Below are 24,601 nucleotides of genomic sequence, written 5' to 3' on the forward strand. Positions count from 1 at the left end.
TGGTATAAAAAAGGATTGATAGAAAACTTCAACTGCATTTCAAAAGAAATATAAACTTACTATCCTAGGGAAGAGGGGAAAGGAATGAAAGAAATGAAGGGACATGGGAAGGAGGCACAGAATTCGCTTCTACTTTGTTTCTACTTGTCTCCATACCAGGACCAGCACCACCACAGCAAGTCCTCCCCCTCAAAACAAGGCAAAGCAAAGGTCATGGACGCTATGCAGAAAAGAGTTAACATAGCAGGCATGAGACTGCTGTCCTTAGAAAGGCCTGTTCGTGCTGTCCTTGGCTGGCATCCGAGGACCTCACTGGTAAACAATTCCCACATTGCAACAAAACCTTCCCCGCAAAAGAGTGGCTCATTGTGTCAGTAATGTGGTTTCTGCTGAGCATCTGCTTTCCTTTGGGCATCTGGAATTTTGGTACTTGAGGGGGCCTACATGAACAGCCCCCAGTAAAAAAAATGGGTGTTGAGTCTCTCATGAGAAACTTGTTGCTGAAGGGATTAAGCGTTTGCTGCAGGACCCTCCCGGGAGAGGGCTCTTGGAAACCTGAGTCTGGTTTCCTCCAGATACCATCTCTTGTACTTTGGCTTTTTGGGATTCTGCTTTGTATCCAATCACTGTTAACAGATGCTGGTGTAAGGATGACTATGTGCTGAGTCTTGTGAGTCCTTCTATCGAACTGGTGAACTTTGGGGTGGTCTGCCTTGGGAACACAGCACAAGAGGCACACACGCAGCAAGTTTCAGGTGGGAAGGAAAGAAATTCTAAGCAGTAGCACAAGGGATGGGTACTTATACCTGAAGTTGTTCTATGGGGGATCAAGATATAATAATAACAGATGACAGCCACCATGTATATAAGACAGTGCCAAGCACTATTTTAACCACTTCACAACAAATATTTAGCTCATTAAATCTTTGCAACTTATGAGATAGTACCATTAACATCTTCATTCCAACAGATGAGGAAGCCAAAAGCACTAAAAACGCTTAAAAATTTACCCAACATTATGTAGCTAGCAAAGAGTAGAGCCAGCATTTGAAACCAAGCAATCTGGCTACAGACTCTATACTTTCAATCACTGCCTTCCGCTTTTAGAACTAAGTAAAGAACTCGCTCTAAGTCATGACTTGCTCCCTAATAATAGTTACAATGTCATGTTGAAATAAAACTCTCTCTTTGTTAGAGGAGAAAGAGGGACACTGAACCCCATGTATAAAGATGTATAAAGCTGCGGAATCTTAGAAATGAAAATGACCCTAGAGATCAGCTAGACTAATAGGATGGATTATGCACTAACTAGATGCAGAGAAGTATCAAGATTTGCCCAAGGACACACAGCTTGGTGGTGGAGCATGAGTAACAACTGTGAGGCCTGAGACCAACCCATTGCCTTCCGTATTATAAAAATCTGCTTCATAGTCTTTGATCAGTTAGGAAAGGTAATGTTTGTTTGCAAAAAAAAAAAAAACAACCAACAAAAAAAGTATACACAATGTCCAGAAGGAATCTGTAGTGTCACTAGGCCTACACTAATTTAAAAAAAATTTTTTTAGAAAAGAAACACCACAATCATTATTAATTTGTGGTTAATTAATAAGTGGTTAATGGTTGTCAGCATATAAGATTATTTAAATTAGAGTAAGCAGCATTAATAGTTTTCTAAGAATTTCTGAAGCAAACAAACTGAAATTATGGAATTTTATTTAAACCTCAAAATTGCACTTAAGTAATTTACTTTAACTTTCTAATACTTTGTTTTTAATGAGAAGAAAAATCCCACTAAAGTATTCCACAAGTTTTTGCTTCTGTGTTTTTGTTTTTATTACCAGTCCCTATCATAGCTGAAGCTTATACAAAGAATCTGTTCTCTCACAATGAAGAACTTGCCCTCACCCTGCTTGGACTAGCCACGTTTTTTTCTGCCAGGTCTACTTTGGTCAAAACAAATATCGTCCTCCTTCCATGGGGATCCATTTGACTGACCAGGTCTGTAACAATGCTGCGTTCAGCATCCACAGATCCATCTGAAAAAAATTTGAAAAATGACACTATAACAACTGCAAAGTAGACTTTAAAATTTCTATATGCTACACCCTTGTATTTACATTATAGTAAGAAAACTGTTCTTAATACATTTATTTTAGTTATGAAAAGAACTTCTAGCTAATAAAAATCTGCGCTGCCTACAGTGAAATTTATCAAAATACTGTCAATATCAATCCTATTTACTAATAAATGAATGATTTAGGGAGGGCAAGACATTTATCTTGTATGTTTATGGAATGTGCATATTTAGAGCAAAGCTTAGCCTGCTAAAGAGGGAAGCATAACAGTGCAATTAAAACCTTTTGATAAGATTTACCTTGAATACACAGTATGATGGCATTAGGATTCTGCATATAAGCTTTGCTGATACTGAAAATAGTTTCCTTTGTGTCAGGAGCCATGCCTGATGTCACAGTCTTGAAGAAAAAGGTTTTAAATATCGTTATACATATTTTCCACAATAGGAACAAGACAAAATACATGTTCTATATATACTTACATTGATCACACCTGGTAAGTCAACAAGCACCATCCTCTGCAGTCCCGGGCCTTTTACATTTAAAGATATGGTCTACTCAGGGAAAACAAAACAAAACAAAACTCACCATGGGGGGGCAATCTGTTAGGAATTTATTCATGATATATATGTTCTGAAAATTCTGTACCTCATCCATTCAGAAAGAAGTTATTCTTTCTCTGATCCTTTTATTTAATTATTCTAGAAAATTACTCACAAAATGATACATTATTTGGAATATTAAAAAAAAATCTGTGTGTTTTAGAATAGCTGCAATCTAAACATAAATGCCAATCATGATTTATCTCAAATCATAAACTCTGAATTTTCATAGAACATTGTTAAAATGAATTACAACACTTACCTCAGGACTAACAGTACAGCCTTCTTTCACATTTTTCCTCATTCGGAGTTCTATTTCATGTCTTAATGCTGCGAGCTATTAAGAGAAAACAACAAAATCCTAGAAAATCTTCAACTAACAAATATTCCAGTTTAGCTGTCTTTCATAAGCTTATAGGAGTTAAAAGCTACACACATGAACCTCATACAAATTCTACTTACATCCTCCTCTTTGGTAAGATCGAACTCCCGAGAACTATCTTTAAACAAGGCCACATGGTGAGGACCTTCACTCAGAGTAACCTGAAATTAATGGAAAATCAAGATGTAGTAATACATTTACAATTCATATTGATCCCATAGGACTTACAGGGTCTAGAGCAGCCCACCTCACTGCATAAATCCAGGCATCCCCTCACAGTACACATAAAGGAACATCCCTGGGGGCTGTCAACATGGCAGTGCAAAGACTACAGAATTTTTTATCTGTATTATCCATGTATCTGTTGCATGTGCGCTTTGATTTCCCAACAAGACTGCTGGCTACTCTTGATCTTTCATGACCTAAAACAAAATGCTGCTGCCCCTATCCTTTTCCAGTCAATGCTATAAGACTACTAAGCACAGAACCATCAAACTACAACTTGGAAAAACAAAAAGAAACCTTGGATTTAACTTCAAAGGTTAACTTAGGTAAAGGACAATTCATTCATTCAACTTCTATCTATTCAGGACTAACTGTGTCAAGTGCTGCTGGAGGGTAAACAAAGAACCTACTATCCTCACTACCTCCTGGGAGAAATAACAGACAGAACTAAATGGACAGTGCAGCAAAACCTAGGCGCACATAAGACTGACCACAGGGGAGCTAATGTAGCCTCTACCCAAGGAGTGAGAGATATCTGCATAAAGAATTCTCTAACAACTTATATATGAACAGTCAGGGCTTTCATGAGAACTTCTAAAGTTCACATTCCTTTGCTTTTCAACTGCAGCTTTTCAGGCTTCTTTACAATGACCCAATTTTACTTTTAAAATACAATTCCTTCTACTGAGACATGCTAAGAAAACCAACAAAACTCAGCTGTTTGAAAGCATCAGAGAGCAGCCATGGCATCCTGGACTGGGCCCAAGACCCCAGAGGATTTTAGAGGCATATTCCTATGGCTGTTTTCCTCGGGGTGCTTGCAGATTTGTAGCACAGGATAACGTAAGAGAAAAGGTTAAAACTTGAAGCATCTTACTGGGTTGAGGAGACAAGATTAGAGATCAGAGGGTATCAAAGCAGGCCTGGCTTAAGGTGCTAAAGCTCCAGAAAAAAAACTGACAGCAGAAATCAATCTCCCAAAACCAAGCCCTACCTTTTGTCCACAATTTCCCCATAACATGTTTACACATGAGTTAGCAAAACAGAAAGAATCTGCTAAAGAGGCTAAATCAAGATTCTGGCAATCTGTCTAGGGGAGACAAAAACACGGAATTCAGAGTCTATCAAAGAGGAGAAGTCCTGGTAAATTCTAGAGAAGTAATGGTGAACTGGAAAGAAACCAGCTTTGTCTGTTTCAAGGAAATCTGTCCATGATTTACTCACTTGCCAGAAGAAAATTAATTCCTTCCTAAAATATAACGCATCGTTCATAACACTATTCATATAAGAGCCACTATAAATAGAGTGCTGGTAGCAATGTAGAAGGTAGATTTACAACAACCTACAACCTACCTGTAGAAGGTAGATTTACAACTCTTTTTTTAGAGATGATTATAGAGCAAGCTATGAGGTACAGACTTTCCCCCCACCGCAAATATCCCAAGTGCCTATCAATAGTAAAATGGATCTATAAAGCTTGGTGTGTTCACACAAAACCATGGAGCAATGGAAAAGAAACTGGTTTTACACAACATAGTTGAATTCATGCCCAGATCCAAAACAGTGCACTCCGTTATAAATCACACTAGACTGCTTGTTGCAGTTATGAACAGACTTCATTTCTGGAAGATTTTAGCACTAGCCTTATTATCTATTCTGGCCTTTGTTCTTGGTGATGTCAATTTTCTAATTCACCCATTACTCTACACCCACCAGCTAAAGTAAAAGAAAAAAAAAAATAACCATACGATAGCTTCCCCCAAATTTATGTCCACAGTTCTTTTTTGAGAGAAAGAGCAGATGTGCAAGTGGAGGGGTGGACAGAGAGGCAGAGGGAGAAAGAGAATCTTAAGTAGGCCCCAACCCAGCAACAGAGCCCAACGTGGGGCTCGATCTCATGACTTTGAGATTATGAACTGAGCCAAAACTGAAGAGTTGGACATTCAACTGACTGAACCAGGCGCCCCTATATCCACAGATCTTAATGGAGACCTTAGTATGGCTCAGGAATCCTATTATATCTTGCTTTATCTCATCAACTCACTTCTGGAGTCACCACTTGCCTAGAAAGACTTCTTCACTTGATTTTTTTTTTTTTTTAAAGATTTTATTTATTCATTTGACAGAGAGAGCGATCACAAGTAGACAGAGAGGCAGGCAGAGAGAGAGAGGGAAGCAGGCTCGCCGCTGAGCAGAGAGCCTGATGCGGGACTCGATCCCAGGACCCTGAGATCATGACCTGAGCTGAAGGCAGCGGCTTAACCCACTGAGCCACCCAGGCGCCCTTCACTTGATTTTTAATACCTTCTCCCCTCTCAATACTTCACAGCTGATAGTCTAGCCTCTCATTTCACTGAGCAAGTAGAAGCAAGCAGAAGGATACTTGCACATATTCTACTTAATTGCCTTCACTGGTAAAATGGCTGATTATTAGTCTTCATCTTTCCTGATCTGTCAGCAGTGTTTGACCTCACTGATCACTGCCTCCTCCTAGATATTTTCTTGACCTGACTTCCAGTACACTGTATTGCTTGGGTTCCCCCTATTACACTGCTGGCTCCTTGAGAAGCTCCTTTGTTGTCCGCTCCACCCTCAACCTCTTAATCTTGGGTATGCCCAGGACAAAATCCTTCATCCTATGTCTTTTCTTTCCTCACTCCCTCGGTGATCTTACCTAGTAAGATCATGGCTTTACATACCACCTTTAGATATTTGATTATGACGTCTAAATTTATGTCTCTAGCCCAGGTCTCCAACTGCTACTTATTTGTTAATATCCCTTGCAAGTCCAAAACTCCCAATCTTCTCTCCAGAGCTAACTCCCACTACTCCAAACTCTCCCATATCAATTACATGTTCTAATTTATTCAGGCCAAAAGCACTGACATCATCTTTTTTTTTTTTTAAAGATTTTATTTATTTATTTGACAGACAGAGATCACAAGTAGGCAGAGAGGCAGGCAGAGAGAGAGGAGGAAACAGGCTCCCCGCAGAGCAGAGAGCCTGATGTGGGGCTGAGCCGAAGGCAGAGGCTTTAACCCACTGAGCCACCCAGGCGCCCCAGCACTGACATCATCTTGATAACTGACTTACACTTCTTCATATCAAGCATGCCAAGAAATCCTACTGATTTTGCTTTAAGAATCGATCCATAATCCAACCATCTCTTATCATCTTTGTGGCTAGTTCCCTGGTGAAAGAATCACCTGAACATTCCATTCCAATAGCTTCCCATTTGGTCTCTCTCTATCTACCCATCTTACTTACATCTATTTTCAGCACAGCAGGTACAGTGAGCCTTTTTAAAAAGTAGTATTATAGGGCGCCTGGGTAGCTCAGTCGATTGAGCATTCAGCTTTTGATTTTGGCTCAGGTCGTCATCTTGGGGTCCTGCGATGGAGCCCTGTGTCGGGCTCTCACTCAGCACAGAGTCTGCTTGGGATATTCTCCCTCTCCCTTTGAGCTCTCTCCACTTGTATGCACAGGAGCACTTTCTCTATTAAAAAATGTAGCATTACTCTGTTCAAAACTCTGCACTGGCTCCCAATTTTATTCAAAATAAAAACTGAAGTCCGTGCAATGACCAACAAAGACCTAATGACCTGTTTCCTCCTGCCTCCCATTAATTCCTCTGATCTCATCATCCACTACTCTTCACTCTGCTCTAGGCACACTGGCCTTGAACACAACAGCCACCTAACTACCTCAGGGGTTTTGCACTAACTTTTTCTCTGCATGGAACACTCTTGAACTAGATATCCACATGACTTCTTCCCTCACTTTGTGCAAGTCCTGGTTCAAATGTCACCGTCTCAATGCAGTCTACCTGGCACCCTACCCTTACCTGGCTTCACCTTCTTTTTTTTGTGGCACAACAATTACCACCTTCTAACATACTATGTAATTTAGTCATTTATTTTGCTTCTTACTTATTGCCTGCTTCTTCTACTGGAACTCATCCTCCATTATGGAAAGGATCTTTGTTTTATTTAACTAACACACTGCCTAGAACAGTGCCAGAGCATATTAGGCACTCAATAAATATTTGTTGAATGAAAGACTGTAGCCATAGACTTTTTTCCTGTGGCAATGGATGAACTGTGAGAACTTCTATATATTGCATGCTGAGTCCCAGCCTTTGTCCTCAAAGACTGCTACTGCGAGCAATTGTTCCCTGTCCCTTACATCATCATTTTACCTCATTACAAACTCATTACAATCAGTCTGTAAATATCCTTCCCTTGACCCAACATATTTCAACTACTACTGCCCCATTGCTCCACTCTTCTTAGAGTAAAACTGGAAAATTATCTACATTTACAGACTCCACTTCCAATATTCTCATTTTCTGACTCAACCTCTCACTGACCTCACTCTGAATAAAATCCAGAGTCCTAACAATGTATTAGTGTAGCTTGGTCCCACCACACCTCTGCCCTCCTCTTCCATCTCTCATCTATCACCGGCTCCGCTCCTGTCACACTGGTCTCCAGGCTCTGTCTGCACCAATTTCCACAATAGGACTAATTCCCAGGGCTATGTATCCATTCTTTTTCGTTATAATTCTTCATTTCAACATAACAAACTTCACTGCAGCAGCTATGTTCCCGAGGAGCTTCATCCAGATGGCCTACTGTCCTACCTTAACCGGAGAGCGTGTCATCATCTCCCCAGATCCTCGAGGGAATATCCGTGCTTGAGCAATCATTTCCAACACGCTGGTTTTTCCAGCACTCTGGTCTCCAACCACAACAACCTTACCATAGAACAAATAACATCAGTTCAGATTTTTTAAATACACACTTTTACTTAAACAGATTTGAAATATCACTGAGATTTTTTTCAGTCTTTTAAAATACTACAGTTAAATGATTTAAAAAATCCCATCCATAAAAACAAAGATGGTCATTACCTCTATGCATACTGAAAATATAAACAGTAAAATACTAATTGGATCCAGTATTTATATCCAAATTTTTAACAAAAAGTTGTGCTAAATTAAACTACTACTTCTAAAACCAGATCACTCATGTTCTATGAATCTTTTCCATAGCTAGCTTATTCATTATAAAGACATTTTCAATTCTATGATGTTAAATTTCCCTCATGACTAATTTAATCCACTGTTCCAATATTTTAGTTTCGTGGATGTTACAAATACATAATGCCAAGTACCTGATAACCTTACTTCATTACATATAAGTAAGCCAGTGGACCAAGAGTCAAACAACAGTCAATGCTTAAGACATCACCTAAAGCACATAAATAATATCATATAGGTAAAAAATATATATCTCTGTTTATATGTGTCGTATGTCCATATGTATGAATGGACTAGACTGTGTGTCTGAGTATATACATACAATACACACACACATAACTTTTTTAAAATCTGAAGTGTTCTTTTGCTGAAGAGCAAGCTCACTATGTATAAATTTTTCACTTACCCTTGGCAGATGATCTTGTGTATTGTAACTGGCATCATAATCAGATAGAACATCAAGAACTTCAGAATACATGTCAATCAAAGATTTCTAGAAAATTTCAAAAATTAATATGAACAAATTAAGAAAATCAGATGTGTCAAGAGAAAAAAAGTCAATAAATCCAAAATGTTTTTCCATAATGTTTAATTATATTGTTTTTTCCTAATTACATAATATACTTTCATAGTAAAACAGTATATAATAAAATTCCATTTTCTTTTACTCAATTTAGAGATATGCTGATTTAATATGGTACATTAACTGAGGATTTCCTAACCTTCCAATTAAATGTTAAAAGAGGGAAGTTACGGTTTAATATTGAAGAACAAATATTAAATGCCCAACAAAGGAAGACCATTAACACCACAAAGGCCAAAAAGGAGCCAGGTGACCAACTACAAGGAAATCATCCCCTATCAGAGGGAGGGGGGCAGAGAGAGAGAGAGAAACTGGAGAAAGGATAAAAGTAGAGAAGAAATCACTAAGAAGACTGTTAAATCAGTAAGAATGAGTAAGTGTACTGTGACAGTTGTACAGACTCAAGTGTGAGAGCATCAAGGGCAGACATCCTGCATTGTTTCTTTCTCTAGAACCAGGACAGAACATGGTACCCGGCAAATACTTCAATAAAGTATTTGAACAACAAATGAACAAATAAACAAGTGAGGAAAAAAAGGACTACCATGCCAAGCATTTAAATTAAAGACAAATTTCAATACAAGGTAGGAACAAAATGAGGGCCAACATTTCCTTTCAGCTCTTAACACCTAGAAGTAATTAAATGGAAAGCAACTGCTATCCCTTCAAAAAATAAACAAAAAATTCTTGAAATTTTCATTACCATTTCATTTTATGAGAAAAAAATACCGTTTCTGAGGTGAACTCTCAAAATATATTACATGTGGACATGACTTTACTCCATTGCCACATGTAAATTATGAATAAAGCCATGCTATTTATCTGTTTTATGAAGTCATGATTTACAGTTAGATCTATTAACACATGATGGTTAAAGAGGAACTACTTATCTTTGGACCCATGTTGGTTAAAGAGGAACTACATATCTTTGGACCCTGGCTTCAGAATACATGTGCCATGACTTATTGTAGGTTTGCTATATATAAATTCTGTTTACTTATAGGAGATATACGTTAAAAATGTTACTAATTCAACTAATTCAGCACATACAGTTTGGTTTAGTGGGCAATAACGAGATTTAACTTACTGATACTGGTAATTACCAACGTGCTGATGATAAAAATACCAGCATACACTTTTTACAAAAATGCTGTAAAATGCCTACGAAACCTTCCAGAAGAAAACAGTAATTCTCATAAAACTGAAGAAAATGGACTAATCATTCACTGGAAATTTAAGATATGATGCCAAGTCATATCTAAATGTCCCTCAACTCACAATTCTTATTTTATAACTGTAGAACTTAAATCAGCCTAAAGACAAATGGGGTATTTCTGAAAAATAAATTGATTCACAAGAAATGACTGTTAAAAGGATGAAGATTTTATGGGCCTCATATGAAACAAATATCTGTAGACTATAATTTATGAAGTGTCTTAATATAGGAAAAGACTTCCCTATCTCCAAAGGATATCAGGTTAGAAAGAAAAGGATAGAACACATTATGGCTTTAAAAACTGGTATTGATGAATGTACAATGTGAAGTGGCAAAGTTCTGGAATTAGCAAAATTAAGAAAATACCTTAAGTTTTCTGTGATGGATGCCTTTGTCATCTTTCTGCAATACTAATTTTCTTAATTCTTTGTTCTCTTTTTCTAACCGTTCCAAGATCCTCTGGTACTTTAACTGTAACAAAATAACACCATAATTACATAAGAAAAAGATGAGTTAACAATTTAATTAAGTCTAAATTAAGATCTTCCAAAATCCTGAAGTCATATCTTCCGAATATTTAAAATGAATTATTTCATTTAAGAAGCTTCTTTGAAAATGCTGAGGATAAAATAAATTATGAAAATTCTCATACAAACAATGGAATTCATTTTTCTATTATAACTTGGCATTTTCTTTGGAAAATTCTTTGCTATTTACATTGAAGAAATTCAATTATTTAAAAATAGTAAAATGTAAGAATTTAAAGCAGCAAGTTTTTACGTATACTCTACTGAAACAGTATTTCTTATTACATCAAACATTTAAGTCTTTACCATAGGGACATTTGACAAAAATTCAAATTCTTCCCATTCCCCACATTATTTTATGTTGTATATTAAAATGAAATAACAACAGCTATAGTACTTGAGCATGTATTATGTGACAGGCCCAATACTGAATGTTTTTTTTTTTTTTTAAAGATTTTATTTATTTATTTGACAGAGAGATCATAAGTAGGCAGAGAGGCAGGCAGAGAGGCAGGCAGAGAGAGAGGAGGAAGCAGGCTCCCTGTTGAGCAGAGAGCCTGATGCGGGGCTCGACCCCAGGACCTGAGATCATGACCTTAGCCGAAGGCAGAGGCTTAACCCACTGAGCCACCCAGGTGCCCCAATACTGAATGTTTTATTAGCATTAGCTTCCTAAAGTCTTTACATGATGCAAAGGTTCCCCAGATTAGGGATCTGAGGTTAGGGTCCCTTGGTAGCTTATCACAGGGTTTTGATTATAGGTCAGAGTCAAGAACTCAAACTCTCCAAATTTTGGTTAAGCTTCCAAGGCCAGAGATTTCACATTAATTCTTAAAATACTGATATAAAAAGAGAATTTTTAAAAAGACTGATACATGTAGACAGCTTGCTTTGTCAAAGTAGATGCTTAGCTACACACTTTTCTTCTCAAATAAATGCAATCCTTTTCTACTTGATCTTCTCAGTTTGTATACTATCATCTCTTCTCTAAATATGAGCAATGTTCCGACACTATTAAGAATTACTTCTTCCTAAAACCAGCAGAATGTTTATGTCCAACTTATATCATGCCTTTCAAGATGGAAAAATCATTCTTTGGAAAATTTTTAGGTTGTTGTAATCTTTCAAGAATAAAGTAATAGGCAATCAGGGGTCTATCCTCAGACAATGTCCAACTATAGTCGAATTTTAAAAAAACATATTCTGCAGTAGAACTCAGTAATATGAGACAGGTAGAACAAGAAGCTAGATTCTACTATAAACATTTTTAAGCAATACCTGCTCATTTATACATTGTATATGTAATATATACAACAAAACTCTGACATAAATAGATCTCTGCTGTGTAATATGGTAGCCACTAGCCACTGGAGTTGTTGAGCACTCTGAAGTGTAGTCAGTCGGAAATGAGATGCACTGTTAAATGTAAAATACACACCAGACTTTTTACAATTCAGTAAATAAATGAATAAATAAAATACCTCATTACTATGTTTATACTAATTACATGTTAAATGATCCTAATTTGGAATTCACTGTGTTAAATAAAATATATTATTAAAATCAGTTCTACCTATTCCTTTTTACCTTTTTGGAATGCAAAAATTTTAAATCACACATGTGGCTTGCATTGTATTTCGACTGCACATCACTGGTATAGATAGCTAACCCTAGGGTTTATTATATCAAGAATTTTTCATAGTGTTTGTGTCAATGCCCATGGCTGACACTACACATTACACAAGTCAAAGAGTTGATATCAATATAGATACACAAGGGTGGTAGGATTTACCCTGGCTCATTTCTTTGTAAATATGGAATCAATTATGCGGATCTACATTTTCTGGGGATAGAATAATTCTTTGGTATAGGTGCCAATCTTTTTTTTTTTTTTTAATTTATTTGACAGAGAGAGAGAGATCACAAGTAGGCAGAGAGGCAGGTAGAGAGACAGGAGGAAGCAGGCTCCCTGCTGAGCAGAGAGCCCCATGTGGGGCTTGATCCCAGGACCCTGAGATCATGACCTGAGCTGAAGGCAGAGGCTTTAACCCACTGAGCCACCCAGGTGCCCCGGTACAGGTGCCAATCTTTAGCCATTCTGCAGATACGTGTTGCTGAGCTGTCCTCCAAAGATCAAGAACAATAGTTCTCAAACTTAAGGATGCACCAGAGTAACTTGAGAGCTTTTAAAAAGAAAGATTGCTGGGTTTTACTTCTAGAGTTTCTGACTCAGGTTTAGGAAGGGGTCAATAATTTGCATTTTTAACAAGCTCCTGGAAGGATACTGATGCAACTGCTCTAGAGACCACACTTTGAGACCAATGATTTCTAACCTCTGGCTGAATTGAAGATTGGAATTGCTTGGCTGAGAAGCCTTTAAAAATATACATGGAGATGGCCAGAGCACAAGTGATTCTATGGTACAGTCAGGCATGAGGATCAATGCATAGATATCACGAAATCAATGATATTAAGAGAATCTGTGACTCAAAATATACTGTTTAATTTCATCTAGGTTGTCCCTTGTATTTCTTCCCCAAAAAAGAGACCCTCCTTAAAAAAAGTGTTAATTTAAAAGACAAAAACTTAATTATTATTGCATATTGTTGTTATCCATGTAAATTAAAATAACTAGATTATATATTTCAATTGTATTTATATCATATAGTAATCATAAAAATATATTAATTAATGATGGAGTGAGTGATATGGCAATTCTGCACTAGAATTTACCTACTCATCAGATTGCACAGAATAAGAAGTCTTTAAAATAATCAAGGTTTTATAACCAACTACAGGAGAAGAGCTTTCCAAATCAGTGTCAGAAATACATTTAGAAAAGCCATTATCTGATTCATTTTGGGATTAGAGAAGTAAAGGAAAAAGATACTGAGGGATGATTAGAACTACAGTAGACTCAAATCAACCTACTAAATGACTTGAATTACTAGTCTATCTACGTAAAAATGCAAGCATAGGTCTACATAAGAACAAGTCACTTTCCCCCACTTTTTTTTCCACAGCAGTTTTTCATTAAAATTAGAAGTATAAAATTCACTCAGATATAGGTTTTTACACATAAATGAGAAAAGCACACTTACCAAGTTTCTTTTTTATTCTTTATTTCTTAATTTACTTTTGCATTTTTTTACATCTATTTATAATAAGGTTGTATCATCAAACCACTCCAAATTTTGCTCTCTTAAAAAAATTCCATTATCAAACTTAAGTATAAGATAAAGTCCCTTTCTTTTTTTAAATTGTATTTATTTGATAGAGAGAGGGAAAGAGAGAGAGCCAAGCAGGGTGAGTGGCAGGCAGAGGGAGAAGCAGGCAGCCTGATGCGGGGCTTGATCCCAGGGTCCTGGGGACATGACCTGAGATGAAGGCAGATGCTTAACCACTGAGCCACCCAGGTGCCCCTCAAGTCCCTCGTTCTTTCTATTCATCAGAATTACCTGAGTATGCAGAAGTTCTTCTTGAAGCTGATCAATTTTCTCTTTGTCTGTCACCTAAATATTTAAAATAAATTAATTTTATTTCAGTAGAAATAGATTTACATAAAATGTACAGTAAGTTAAATTTTTTGAAAAGTATTTTTAAAATCTATTGACTTTATATGCATATTTAATCAAAGCAAATTTTAAGTTACATGATTTAATAAAGTAAAAAAATCTGTATTCAACATTGAAATTGCTTATCAAAAATTTTTAACTATATTAATAGGTAAAAGCCTTAAAAACCAATCCTTTTCCAGACACTATTTTAGTCATTTCTGATGAAGGACTTGTTAAAAAAATAAGAGATCAGCACATACAGTTACTATAGTTTTCATAGGTTGTTTTATACTCTGCCCCAGGCATTTGGATGCTTGGAGAAAAAGAGCACTGACACCTCCGAAATGTGTTTTGGGAACTTAGATGCATTTATTTTATCATTTATAGCTACTAAAAAAATTCACTAGTCACAGTGTATATGTTAAGCATCTATTACCCATTTCTGTTCTGTAAGTAGAGAAGTATTTAATAAATCAAAGAACAACTTGTATTTTCAGAGCTTTAAGTAGAGCCAGATGCTTGTTTTTAAATTCAATTCCAGTGCAAGATCTGCTAACCCACAACAGAGTGAATGTATCAGTAGCAATAAAATTGAGTAAGGCAACTAAAATTGATTTAAACATAAAACAAAAGTAGGATAAAATCTATCGCTACTGTGGAAACTACTTCCAATTGTTACTAATGCTAACAGTTCTAAGATAAAATATCCGAAACAACAAAGAACTTTATCGCATTAACAGGCTCTAATCACAGTATGATTCAAAATATAGAACAACTGATCAATTTTATTAAAATGATGTCATTTATGACAAATCCATATAACTGCTCTTTGACTCCTTGGTGAGGTACAGAAGCTGTCATACTCGGTCTTTCAAAATAATTATCTAATTTCTGATAATCAAAATTCATAAACATGACTTTATTTCATAGGAGACAAAACTCAAGGTGAAATTCATGTAAGTTCTTGTTCACTTTCATTCAAGTTATTTAAGAAATCAAGACATTATGGTAGCAACTACATATGAGAAAATTTTAAGTGATTTACTTATTGAGATAGATATTAATAACTCTTATCCACACATAAAAATGTATTTTGAGGTTTTAATTCCTCTTTCCAAATAGTTTCTCAAAACATTCCCCAAACTTCTTTTAAATAAAAATGGCAACGCTTGCTACGAACATACTGTTTTTTCCTTAAAAGCCTATGCCTAAAAATCTCTGCAAATATGATTCAGTAATTAGAAGAAAAGATAATATAAAACAAACTCTGTATTACTGTCTTCTCATTCTTGTATAGCAAGCAGACTTATGGAGAAAAGCTTTTTCATTTGACTGTGTTTGTGTAAAATGGACAAGAATTATTAATATTCTCCTAAAATGTGAGGAAATAAGCAAGTTGAGAAGGCACCAACAACCAGAAGAACAAAATCTTGAAGACCGATGGAGAAATAAATAATTTCTTACTATTTTCATATGGCATGCCATCATACTATAATAATGCACTCATAAAAATTCTGCTATGTCGATTCAATTCCCAATTCATTTAAAAGGGTAACTGTTCATTAAATACTCATCTGACTGCAGCTAATTAGTATGAAATATATAAGCAGTGTTAGTATAAACTGTTTTAATTTTGAATGTGAGTATTAATGGCTTCATGCAATATACCCTAAATTATAATAGAAAAACCCACCAGGGCTCTACATCTGGGACAATAATTAAGTAACTAATTACACCAAAACAGCTCGAATGCTTACTGGAAACCAAGGTCTACAGAAGTTTAACTTGGTAATTTGGTAAAATAAAAAGGGTAAGTTAAATGATACAAGGTTATTAGACTATTAATTACAATCTTTATGCTAACATTAGTATTTAGTAGCAGTGACTTAAGATTTTTATAAATTTTTATTTTTAGGAGTCTTTAGGTTTATCATTTGCCTTTTTGGCATGAGTGTTAGGCATAACTCATGCACAGATTTATCACTATGCTTCCTATCTGCTCAGTTTAATGGAATATCAGAATTAACATATTAAGACAGGTGTTGTGGTGGAAGTCAAGAATCAGACCTAATATTTTCTGGCAAATAAGATGAAAACTTTCAGGTTTCTAAAGTAAATATTAAAGATAATGAGAAGATACTTTTCCGTATTTTCTTAAGGGAACAGCACATCTGACTTTTCACCTGTCATCTATTCAGTATCTTAACCAGCAATCTGGCTATATTTAATGTTGATGCACTTCGCTGGTACAGTTCTGCCACTTATGACAAGAGTTAAGTTCTTGTCCCGTTGCTCAATATATTCAGTTTGCATTATGAAATTAATTTAAAACTCACCCTGACAGAAATGGGTATCAATGGTCTTGAAACCAGAGCTTTTCTACAATTCCAGGGCTGTGAAACTGATGGAGAAAGAGCGGAATCCTCCGCAGAAACAAGCTAAAGCTGAAAAAGAAAAACCTTTACTAGCTCCTCACAAAACCAAGCCTGAGTTTCATATTTCAAGTGTTTCTTCCTACTAAGCACTGTGGCCATTCTGAAATACCAAAATACAAAGGTAAAGGACTCGTAAACATTTCCACTTATGTTATGTATTCATAGGAGGCAGAACTACCAAAGGCAGTTTGAATCTACTGTCTCTGCATGAGCTATAGGGACAGTTTATTACCTGTTACTAATAAGATATAAAGAAGTTAAGGCCTACCTACATTTTCAGGAAGATAAGGGAGGAAGAATAATTTAAACGCAACAATAAGCTGTGGTTTTGCACCTCAAGAAAACTTCAAATGTTTAGAGGAATGACACAAATCTCATGAACTGGGGTTCAGATCATGAGGACAGTGAAGGGCTGAAAAATCACCTGTGTACTCACCACAGGGACAAACAGGGGAAGGTGAAGTAAGGAAATGATCTTTCAGGACAGATAGGGAATGATCTCATTACAGAAGAGCATGGATTGTTTTTGAAGTTCCATTTCCTTTTGCACCGAGTAACTCCGGAGTGGGCCAGACTGTCTGGTACTCTACTAAGTACGCCTCAATGAGCCATACACACATGGAGGTGCAATCCTGCCAGCTACTGTTTTACAAATGGGGAAAATGCAAAATAAAAGGTTCCTTGGACAATCTGATGACATCAGAAATAGAAATGAGATTTCTAAACCTGAAAGCAGCCTAGTAAAGTAGGCCTCAAATGAACACTAACCTTGAGCAATGTAGAAAATTAACATTATTCACTACTAAGATCCTTTTAATCATCTGATTCAAAAGTGTATCGATAATCTTAAACCACATCTTAGAATCTTAGGATGGCAGATCTATGGTGCTCATTTCAAATTATTTTACCATTATGAGAAAACAAGAAATTGTAAGTAGAGCTCTTCATATTTCTAACATACCAGAACATAGTAACTCCTTCCCTTCTTTGTGTAACAATCCTAAGAACAGATGGCTCGGCTTAAGCATCCAATTTGTGAGACTATTTATGGCACTTCAAAGACACACAGAGCAGAGAATGCTAAAGCACCATTTAACATAAGCCCTTTTTGGTTTAAGGCATGTACTTTAACTTAACCAAATAGGAAAATAACTTTTTTCAATTTCTACCTATGTTGTTCATTCACTGAAAGTTAAATATACAGGAATTGATTCCACAGCCATGGAATTGTGAAAAGTCAGGAAGTGACACTGACAAGATAAATGAAACTGTGAGGAGTACTCTCAAGTATTACCCATCACCAAATGAGGTAAGGTTAGTAAGCAAAACTTCATTAAATCATTACAATATTGGTTGACTTCAAACCAGAACCTACAGGAAGCTAATTAAATGGCTGAAATCTCTTTTCCTGAGTAAAACTTACATACCACTTTAAAAACTTTCCTGATCTAATATATGTAACCTAATTAAGCTGATGTCAAGATCTCAGAACGTAACTCTGAAGTCATTACGTTCCTTTCATTTTGACTCAAGTCTTTTCAGAACATTAACCTTGGGATCTACACCACAGAATCATCTAATAGCCAAAAGCACTCTTTTAAGGACTTCTTAATTACATCTATAACCAAACGTTTGTATAGATTTATGCCAACTTTTATTAGAATCTGTTCTTTAGGACCTGAATCATATCAAATTTCCAATGTTCAATCCTTCAGTAGTCCAAGGTGAAAATTTATTTGTGCTAACTTCACTGATGATTGTGGAAATAATCAATGAGCTTATCAGGGTGTATTTGAATAACTTTGCCCAAAATTTATACCAGAATATTTTCTTCTACAAGACATAGCCATGTTTTCTGCTGACCCATTTTACTAAAACAAGTAAATTGCATTCTTTAAATAATTTAAATAGTAGTCATCCACAGTAATCCTTTACATTTTAGGAATGAAAACTTGGGCGAACCACAGACAAGCTGGCTACAAACTGGGGTGACTCCATACAGTCACTGGACCAAGTGAACCACAATTCATAATTCTTCTCTAAATACAAATCCATGGACCCTCACAGAGAATCTCAGTTTCAGAAAATAAACTCCTATTTATTTAATATTTTGGGTTTATTAATCCACTCCAGGAAAGTTACATATTTGTATTAGGTGTCTTTTATATTTTTACTTTGTTAAAAATAATTTCCCATCACTGGAGTCCTCGAATGGATTATGGACATGATCCTGGCAGCAATGCCCGGTTAGTGTGAACACATCAGTAGCCCCCTTAAATCATCCATCACCTTGCGCTTCTGTTGGGCATAGCTCGTGCTATACTGGCCAGCGGCTCTGCGTGCTTCCTCTTCATGCTCTTGAATTTGCTGTTGTAAGAGAATGAGCTCACCAAGCAGACCCTGCCATGAGTTTACAATGAGGAGAAGAGGAAAATTGGGGAGGAGAACAATGTTAAACCAAAGGGCACAAGCAAGGAACAGGTGTAAGTTAGGGAAGAATGGATAGCTTCTAACAAAAATGGAAATGCATTTCTGTACCTCTCGAGCCGCTATATAACAGGGCTCTATACTGCATTTCCATTTTCCCCCCTCACTAAAACTAGATGTGTCAGAAATATAAAACAGCAGAGTTTAAAAAGTGAAAAGTAACGCTTCTGTCAGCTGAATAAAATGAGCCAGACATATAATATTAAGATACAGTAAAACCTAGACTAACTGGAATGCTCAAGGAAAGTGGCACTGTCATTAACAACTTATTATTTCAACCCCTGTTTTTGAATTGCCAATATGAACTAGTGTATGCTCCTGACTTGAATCAAAAGGGGAAAAAAGCTTTTAATTTTCAACCATAATTCTCACAAGACTGGAGTATATATAGTAGCTTATTTAATTATTAAATTATTATTAAGTATTTTTTCCTTGATATCTAATGACTTCAATTAAAGATTACAGCCCCTCAAAACTATTAATTTGAGTTTCTAAGCATCAAGTTAATCACAGTTTTACATTAATTCATATATTCTATATACCTTCTCACACAAGCTTATATGACTACAATTTAGGATCTCTTTCCAAATTAAAAAATGACATTTGAGGCACTGTTTTAACTTTATACTACATAAAGTAAGTAGTTTGACTGAATTTTCACTTTTTATGAGCTGCTGTGACATTCAGTAAAAGCAGCCTCTAAGAACGTAGGTAAAAATCTATAATTGCTAAAGCAGAAGTACTATAAAAGAACATAACTGAGATTTGGAGATAATACAGTTATTCTGAAAATTCAAAATGAAACAAAACCCAGTTACCCATATACAACACAAACACCATTTCTATGCTTAAAATTCATTCCATTTAATAATTGTGAAATGTTAACTGGTGCAATTTTTATCACAATGTATTTACATGTGGATTGGTACTCAATACATGTTATTTTCTGTACAGTATTTTTAACTGCTGGCCTATCAGATAAGAGACGTCAAGAGATGTGGGAGAAAAGACAACTAAGAATTGACAATGTCACAAGCCTAATATTTTTTCAATTAGACACCCCAAAAGGGTAAAGTTTCAATGAATGAGGTCACTAATTTGCACAAGAACAGTGTTCTGGGAGAACAATGGGCTCAATTTTTACCACATTATAAAAATAAGAGTTAGGAAAACTAAACTCATTAAAATAATCTAAATTGGCAGTTTCAAATAGCTTCAGAGTTTTTAAAAATAATTGTCCAAATATATTTTATATAATACAACTAGAAAGTTTCCCAAAATGCTAGTTAACATTACATTCAAAATTTTAATTAATAGACTCATCCAGAGGCTTAACTTTATATAACCCAAAGACTTCTACTATAAATAAAAATTTCCCAGAAAAGAAAAAAATACAAACAGTAAGGCATTTTAAATTAAGGGAAAGTATTAGCATATAATTTGGGAGATTTTTGTCTGATTCTTAGACTGAATATATTAGGCTATGCCAATAGTAACGAAACTGGTAGATTTACTATACATCAAAAGATGAAACTAGTTGAAATTTCTGTGTGACAAGCAAGAGAATATCAAAATGGCAGGTGACATAACTGAACTGTCCACATCTGTTTCCAAATTCAACAGTACAAAATGTATTTACAAAAACCTGTGGCTGTCTTTAGAGATAACTCTTCTAAATGAACATTTCTATGGTCATAGATATATCTATCAAAGAAAAGACAATGCCAACCAACTACTCTCACTGTTCTCATCATTCCCCTCATCATCTGTCATTTTTTCATTTTTTTTGTATGACTGTTTTTCATAAAGCAGAAAAAAGAGTAATCCAACTTATTTTTATTAATTTAGTCATTTACTATAATCACTTCTCATCATCCAAATGTTTAGACGTCTCAAAACAATATCCTTTTAAAGGTTTCTGTGTTAGCTTATACAGTAGTGTACTTATGGTTTGATTAACATACCACCAATACTCAAACTTATAGAATATCAAAGCAGTAAGCAAATACTCCACATTTCTTAACTGTCTAGTCTACCAGGCACACGATTCCTTTTTATCTATAGCTTAAATACCCTTCCTAATCCATTGCTCATATATATCTATATATAAATTATATGGTAAATACTTAATATCTATTACGTTACAAGCAAACACCCTCTTTCTAGTGACACCTCACTTTCCTTCCAAGTTTGTTACTGAAGCACTGCTATGTGAAGGTAGCTGAAATTAACTGTTACCTCCTAAAAAGAGTAGGAAGAAAACAAGAATTAGACACGGAAAAAACTACTTACACTATGTTACATGACTAAAGGAGGTTACTGTTATTCAATTTGGGGCATCAAATCTCACCCTAAATACAGCTTCTGAGCTAAGGCCATGTGGAATAAGGAAGGGAAAGAAATGTGGCTACAAATGGACAAAATACATTTTGTTCAATAAATATTTTCCCAACCTCAGACATTTTCCATCAAGAAACAGCACGTAATTATGTTAAAATCGTACACATTATATATAAAAATAATTGTTGTAAATAACAATAGTTATTTACAGATGATAGTTATTTACAGATGATATGCTCTCTAAACATCTCTTAGTTATTGTCAATTTGATACTGCATCTCTCACAGTCCCATATTTCTATAGAATTGTCAGATTTTAAAAATATTATTAGATCAAGAAAATCAGTGATAACTCTAGAAACCAAAACATCAGCCAAAAATGCTGTGAAAACCTTAAAGTCTTTCCTTTTGATAGGAAAGATTTTAAATAATCTTAAATTTAGAAGTCATTCATATATGAATACATTTAAAATACTGTATTTAGGGGCACCTGGGTGGCTCAGTGGGTTAAGCCTCTGCCTTCGGCTCAGGTCATGATCTCAGGGTCCTGGGATCGAGCCCCACATCAGGCTCTCTGCTCAGCAGGGAGCCTGCTTCCCCTGTCTCTCTGCCTACTTGTGATTTCTCTCTCTCTCTGTAGAAAATGAATAAAATCTTAAAAAAAAAATACTGTATTTATAACAGCATTTTAAAAATTTATAGCAGAACGAGGCCCTTACATTGTTTGCATACCCGCCACCTAGAATAAGACCTGACACTTGAGATGTGTTACAGCTGACACCTAAGGAAAGGCTTGGCACATGTTTGCTCCTTCAGTGAATCGAATTATGACCCACTTTTACCTAATAATAATGATGCACACGAAGTTTCTAGTATAAAAATCCAAATTGGCTTTCCCAAAAAATGCATATTGGCCATAAGCTATACATCAGCCCTATAATCTATTTTCCCATTTTTCATAATCCCCAGAACAGACGCCACAGAAATTAAGAAAAGGGGAGAAAAGTCATCAAATAACGTTACTAGGCAATAAACTCATAGTGATTAAAAATGTAAGGTAATCATCATCACCATCATCATCACCCAAATAGCCAGTATTTGTTTAGTTTTATTATGTGCAGATCTTGTGCTAAAGGGCTATACATAAAACAACCCTATCAAGCAGGGGGCCTGCATTTTACAGAAGAGGAGACCAGCAACTCAGAGTTTGATCTTGTCCAACCAAAATCACATAGCTCAGAAAGCAAGCAGGACAGGATCTCAACGCAGGCAGTGTGACTACAAAAATCTGTGTCTGATACTGTCTTACTGCAATGACGGTCTATTTACAAAGTAGCCTTGACTCCATCCGATTTAATCCACATTTAAAAGAAGAAAATGGTAATACTACAATATACCAGAAGGCATATCTGAATCACTAAGAAGGTGGACTGGCTGAGTAGTCCACAAGGACATTTGGGCCTACAAACGTAAAATATTCACTATCCATAGTCTGGCTATTGTAGACATTGCTGCTATAAACATTCGGGTACACGTGCCCCTTCGGATCACTATGTATGGAAAGAACCTATATGTCCATCAACAGATGAATGGATAAAGAAGATGTGGTATATATACACAATGGAATACTATGCAGCCATCAAAAGAAATGAAATCTTGCCATTTGCGACGACGTGGATGGAACTAGAGCGTATCATGCTTAGTGAAATAAGTCAATCGGAGAAAGACAACTATCATATGATCTCCCTGATATGAGGACATGGAGAAGCAACATGGGGGGGTAGGGGGATAGGAGAAGAATAAATGAAACAAGATGGGATTGGGAGGGAGACAAACCATAAATGACTCTTAATCTCACAAAACAAACTGGGGGTTGCTGGGGGGAGGTGGGATTGGGAGAGGGGGAGCGGGCTATGGACATTGGGGAGGGGAGGCGAACCATAAGAGACTATGGACTCTGAAAAACAACCTGAGGGTTTTGAAGGGTCAGGGGTGGGAGGTTGGGGGAACAGGTGGTGGGTAATGGGGAGGGCACGTTTTGCATGGAGCACTGGGTGTTGTGCAAAAAGAATGAATACTGTTACGCTGAAAAAATAGATAAAATGGAAAAAAAAATATTCACTATCTAGCTCTTTACGGAAAAGTGCTAACCTCTGCTTTATTAGTTTTAAAAGTAACTTGGGTCTAGAAAAGAACTTTATGAAAGTGAAGACTTCTTTTCCCTTCCATTCAAAAAATACTGGTATGCATTAAAGTACTTTTCAAAATTTGAATAATTCTATTTGATTAGCTAAAAACAACTATTTTCCCCCCTCCCAGTAATACATAGTACTGTTCAAGGTATTTATGGTCAATGGAAAAATGTTTATTCATGGATATCAGAAGGAAATATGTCTTTCCCTTTGGATTATTTAACCTGCTTCTATTCAGACATATCATTTCCTATTTTACTAGTTAGACATTTCTACAAATGATAATTTTTAAGAGATGAATAAATCAGTCTATTATGGATAGTTATTATCAATATTATAATTCCTACAAATCTCCTTTGTTCTAAATTGTTACCAAAAAATAGTATTAAATACAGAGTATGTACTTAATGTTTCTTAAAAGACATAAAAAGACAGTATGCTTATGAAGGAATAAAATAGGATTGCCTGTTTTGCCATTCCATTTTTCTTCATGTAGATCTTCCCTGCTTTTCTTCCTCTGATCCCTCTGCTTCCTAACTACTATACTCTGGTTCACAAGTGGGTTGGCTTCCTAGCTAAGATTCTAACCTACTCTAGTTGTTGCCAGTTAGCTGCTCTGGGAACTTAAGTATACTCATCTGTGGTTGCTTGATGATATTGGTGGTGGGAATTTTATTTTGCCACAGGTAGTACATTATCTGCTGCCCAAGGAATCCCAGAAACATAAATCCTACTTAAGCAATGCTGTTTCATTATAGTTACCAAGCATAGGTTCTACTTTTGTATTCCCATGCTCCTCAGTAGCTGCCAAATATCAAAGGCCAAGGAAAATTCACATGTGATCAGAGTGAACACATATAAAATTTTGTGGCCTACTTGTTGGCATTAAATGAAATTTATATACTTCAATTAGCATCTCTTTTACCATATTAAATCAATC

The 24,601-nt window shown here is 35.9% G+C and overlaps 1 protein-coding gene across 5 annotated transcripts in view; it reads right to left on the bottom strand.

The window, feature by feature from the left end:
* OPA1 (OPA1 mitochondrial dynamin like GTPase) overlaps window positions 1-24,601 on the bottom strand; it is a 91,201-nt gene that overhangs the window by 52,388 nt on the left and 14,212 nt on the right. For 3 of the 5 annotated variants that reach the window (XM_046002095.1, XM_046002094.1, XM_046002096.1), the window contains 10 exons: window positions 18,933-19,043; window positions 14,110-14,163; window positions 10,491-10,595; window positions 8,732-8,818; window positions 7,927-8,040; window positions 3,140-3,220; window positions 2,940-3,014; window positions 2,558-2,629; window positions 2,375-2,474; window positions 1,906-2,036 (listed from right to left, as the gene is read on the bottom strand). In XM_046002095.1, coding sequence (XP_045858051.1) covers window positions 1,906-2,036; window positions 2,375-2,474; window positions 2,558-2,629; window positions 2,940-3,014; window positions 3,140-3,220; window positions 7,927-8,040; window positions 8,732-8,818; window positions 10,491-10,595; window positions 14,110-14,163; window positions 18,933-19,043 — 930 coding nt within the window. The remainder of the gene's footprint in view (window positions 1-1,905; window positions 2,037-2,374; window positions 2,475-2,557; window positions 2,630-2,939; window positions 3,015-3,139; window positions 3,221-7,926; window positions 8,041-8,731; window positions 8,819-10,490; window positions 10,596-14,109; window positions 14,164-18,932; window positions 19,044-24,601) is intronic. The other 2 variants (XM_046002097.1, XM_046002098.1) reach the window with 1 other exon arrangement.

Source organism: Meles meles, chromosome 4 (assembly GCF_922984935.1).
Source record: "Meles meles chromosome 4, mMelMel3.1 paternal haplotype, whole genome shotgun sequence".
Classification (NCBI taxonomy): Eukaryota; Metazoa; Chordata; class Mammalia; order Carnivora; family Mustelidae; genus Meles; species Meles meles.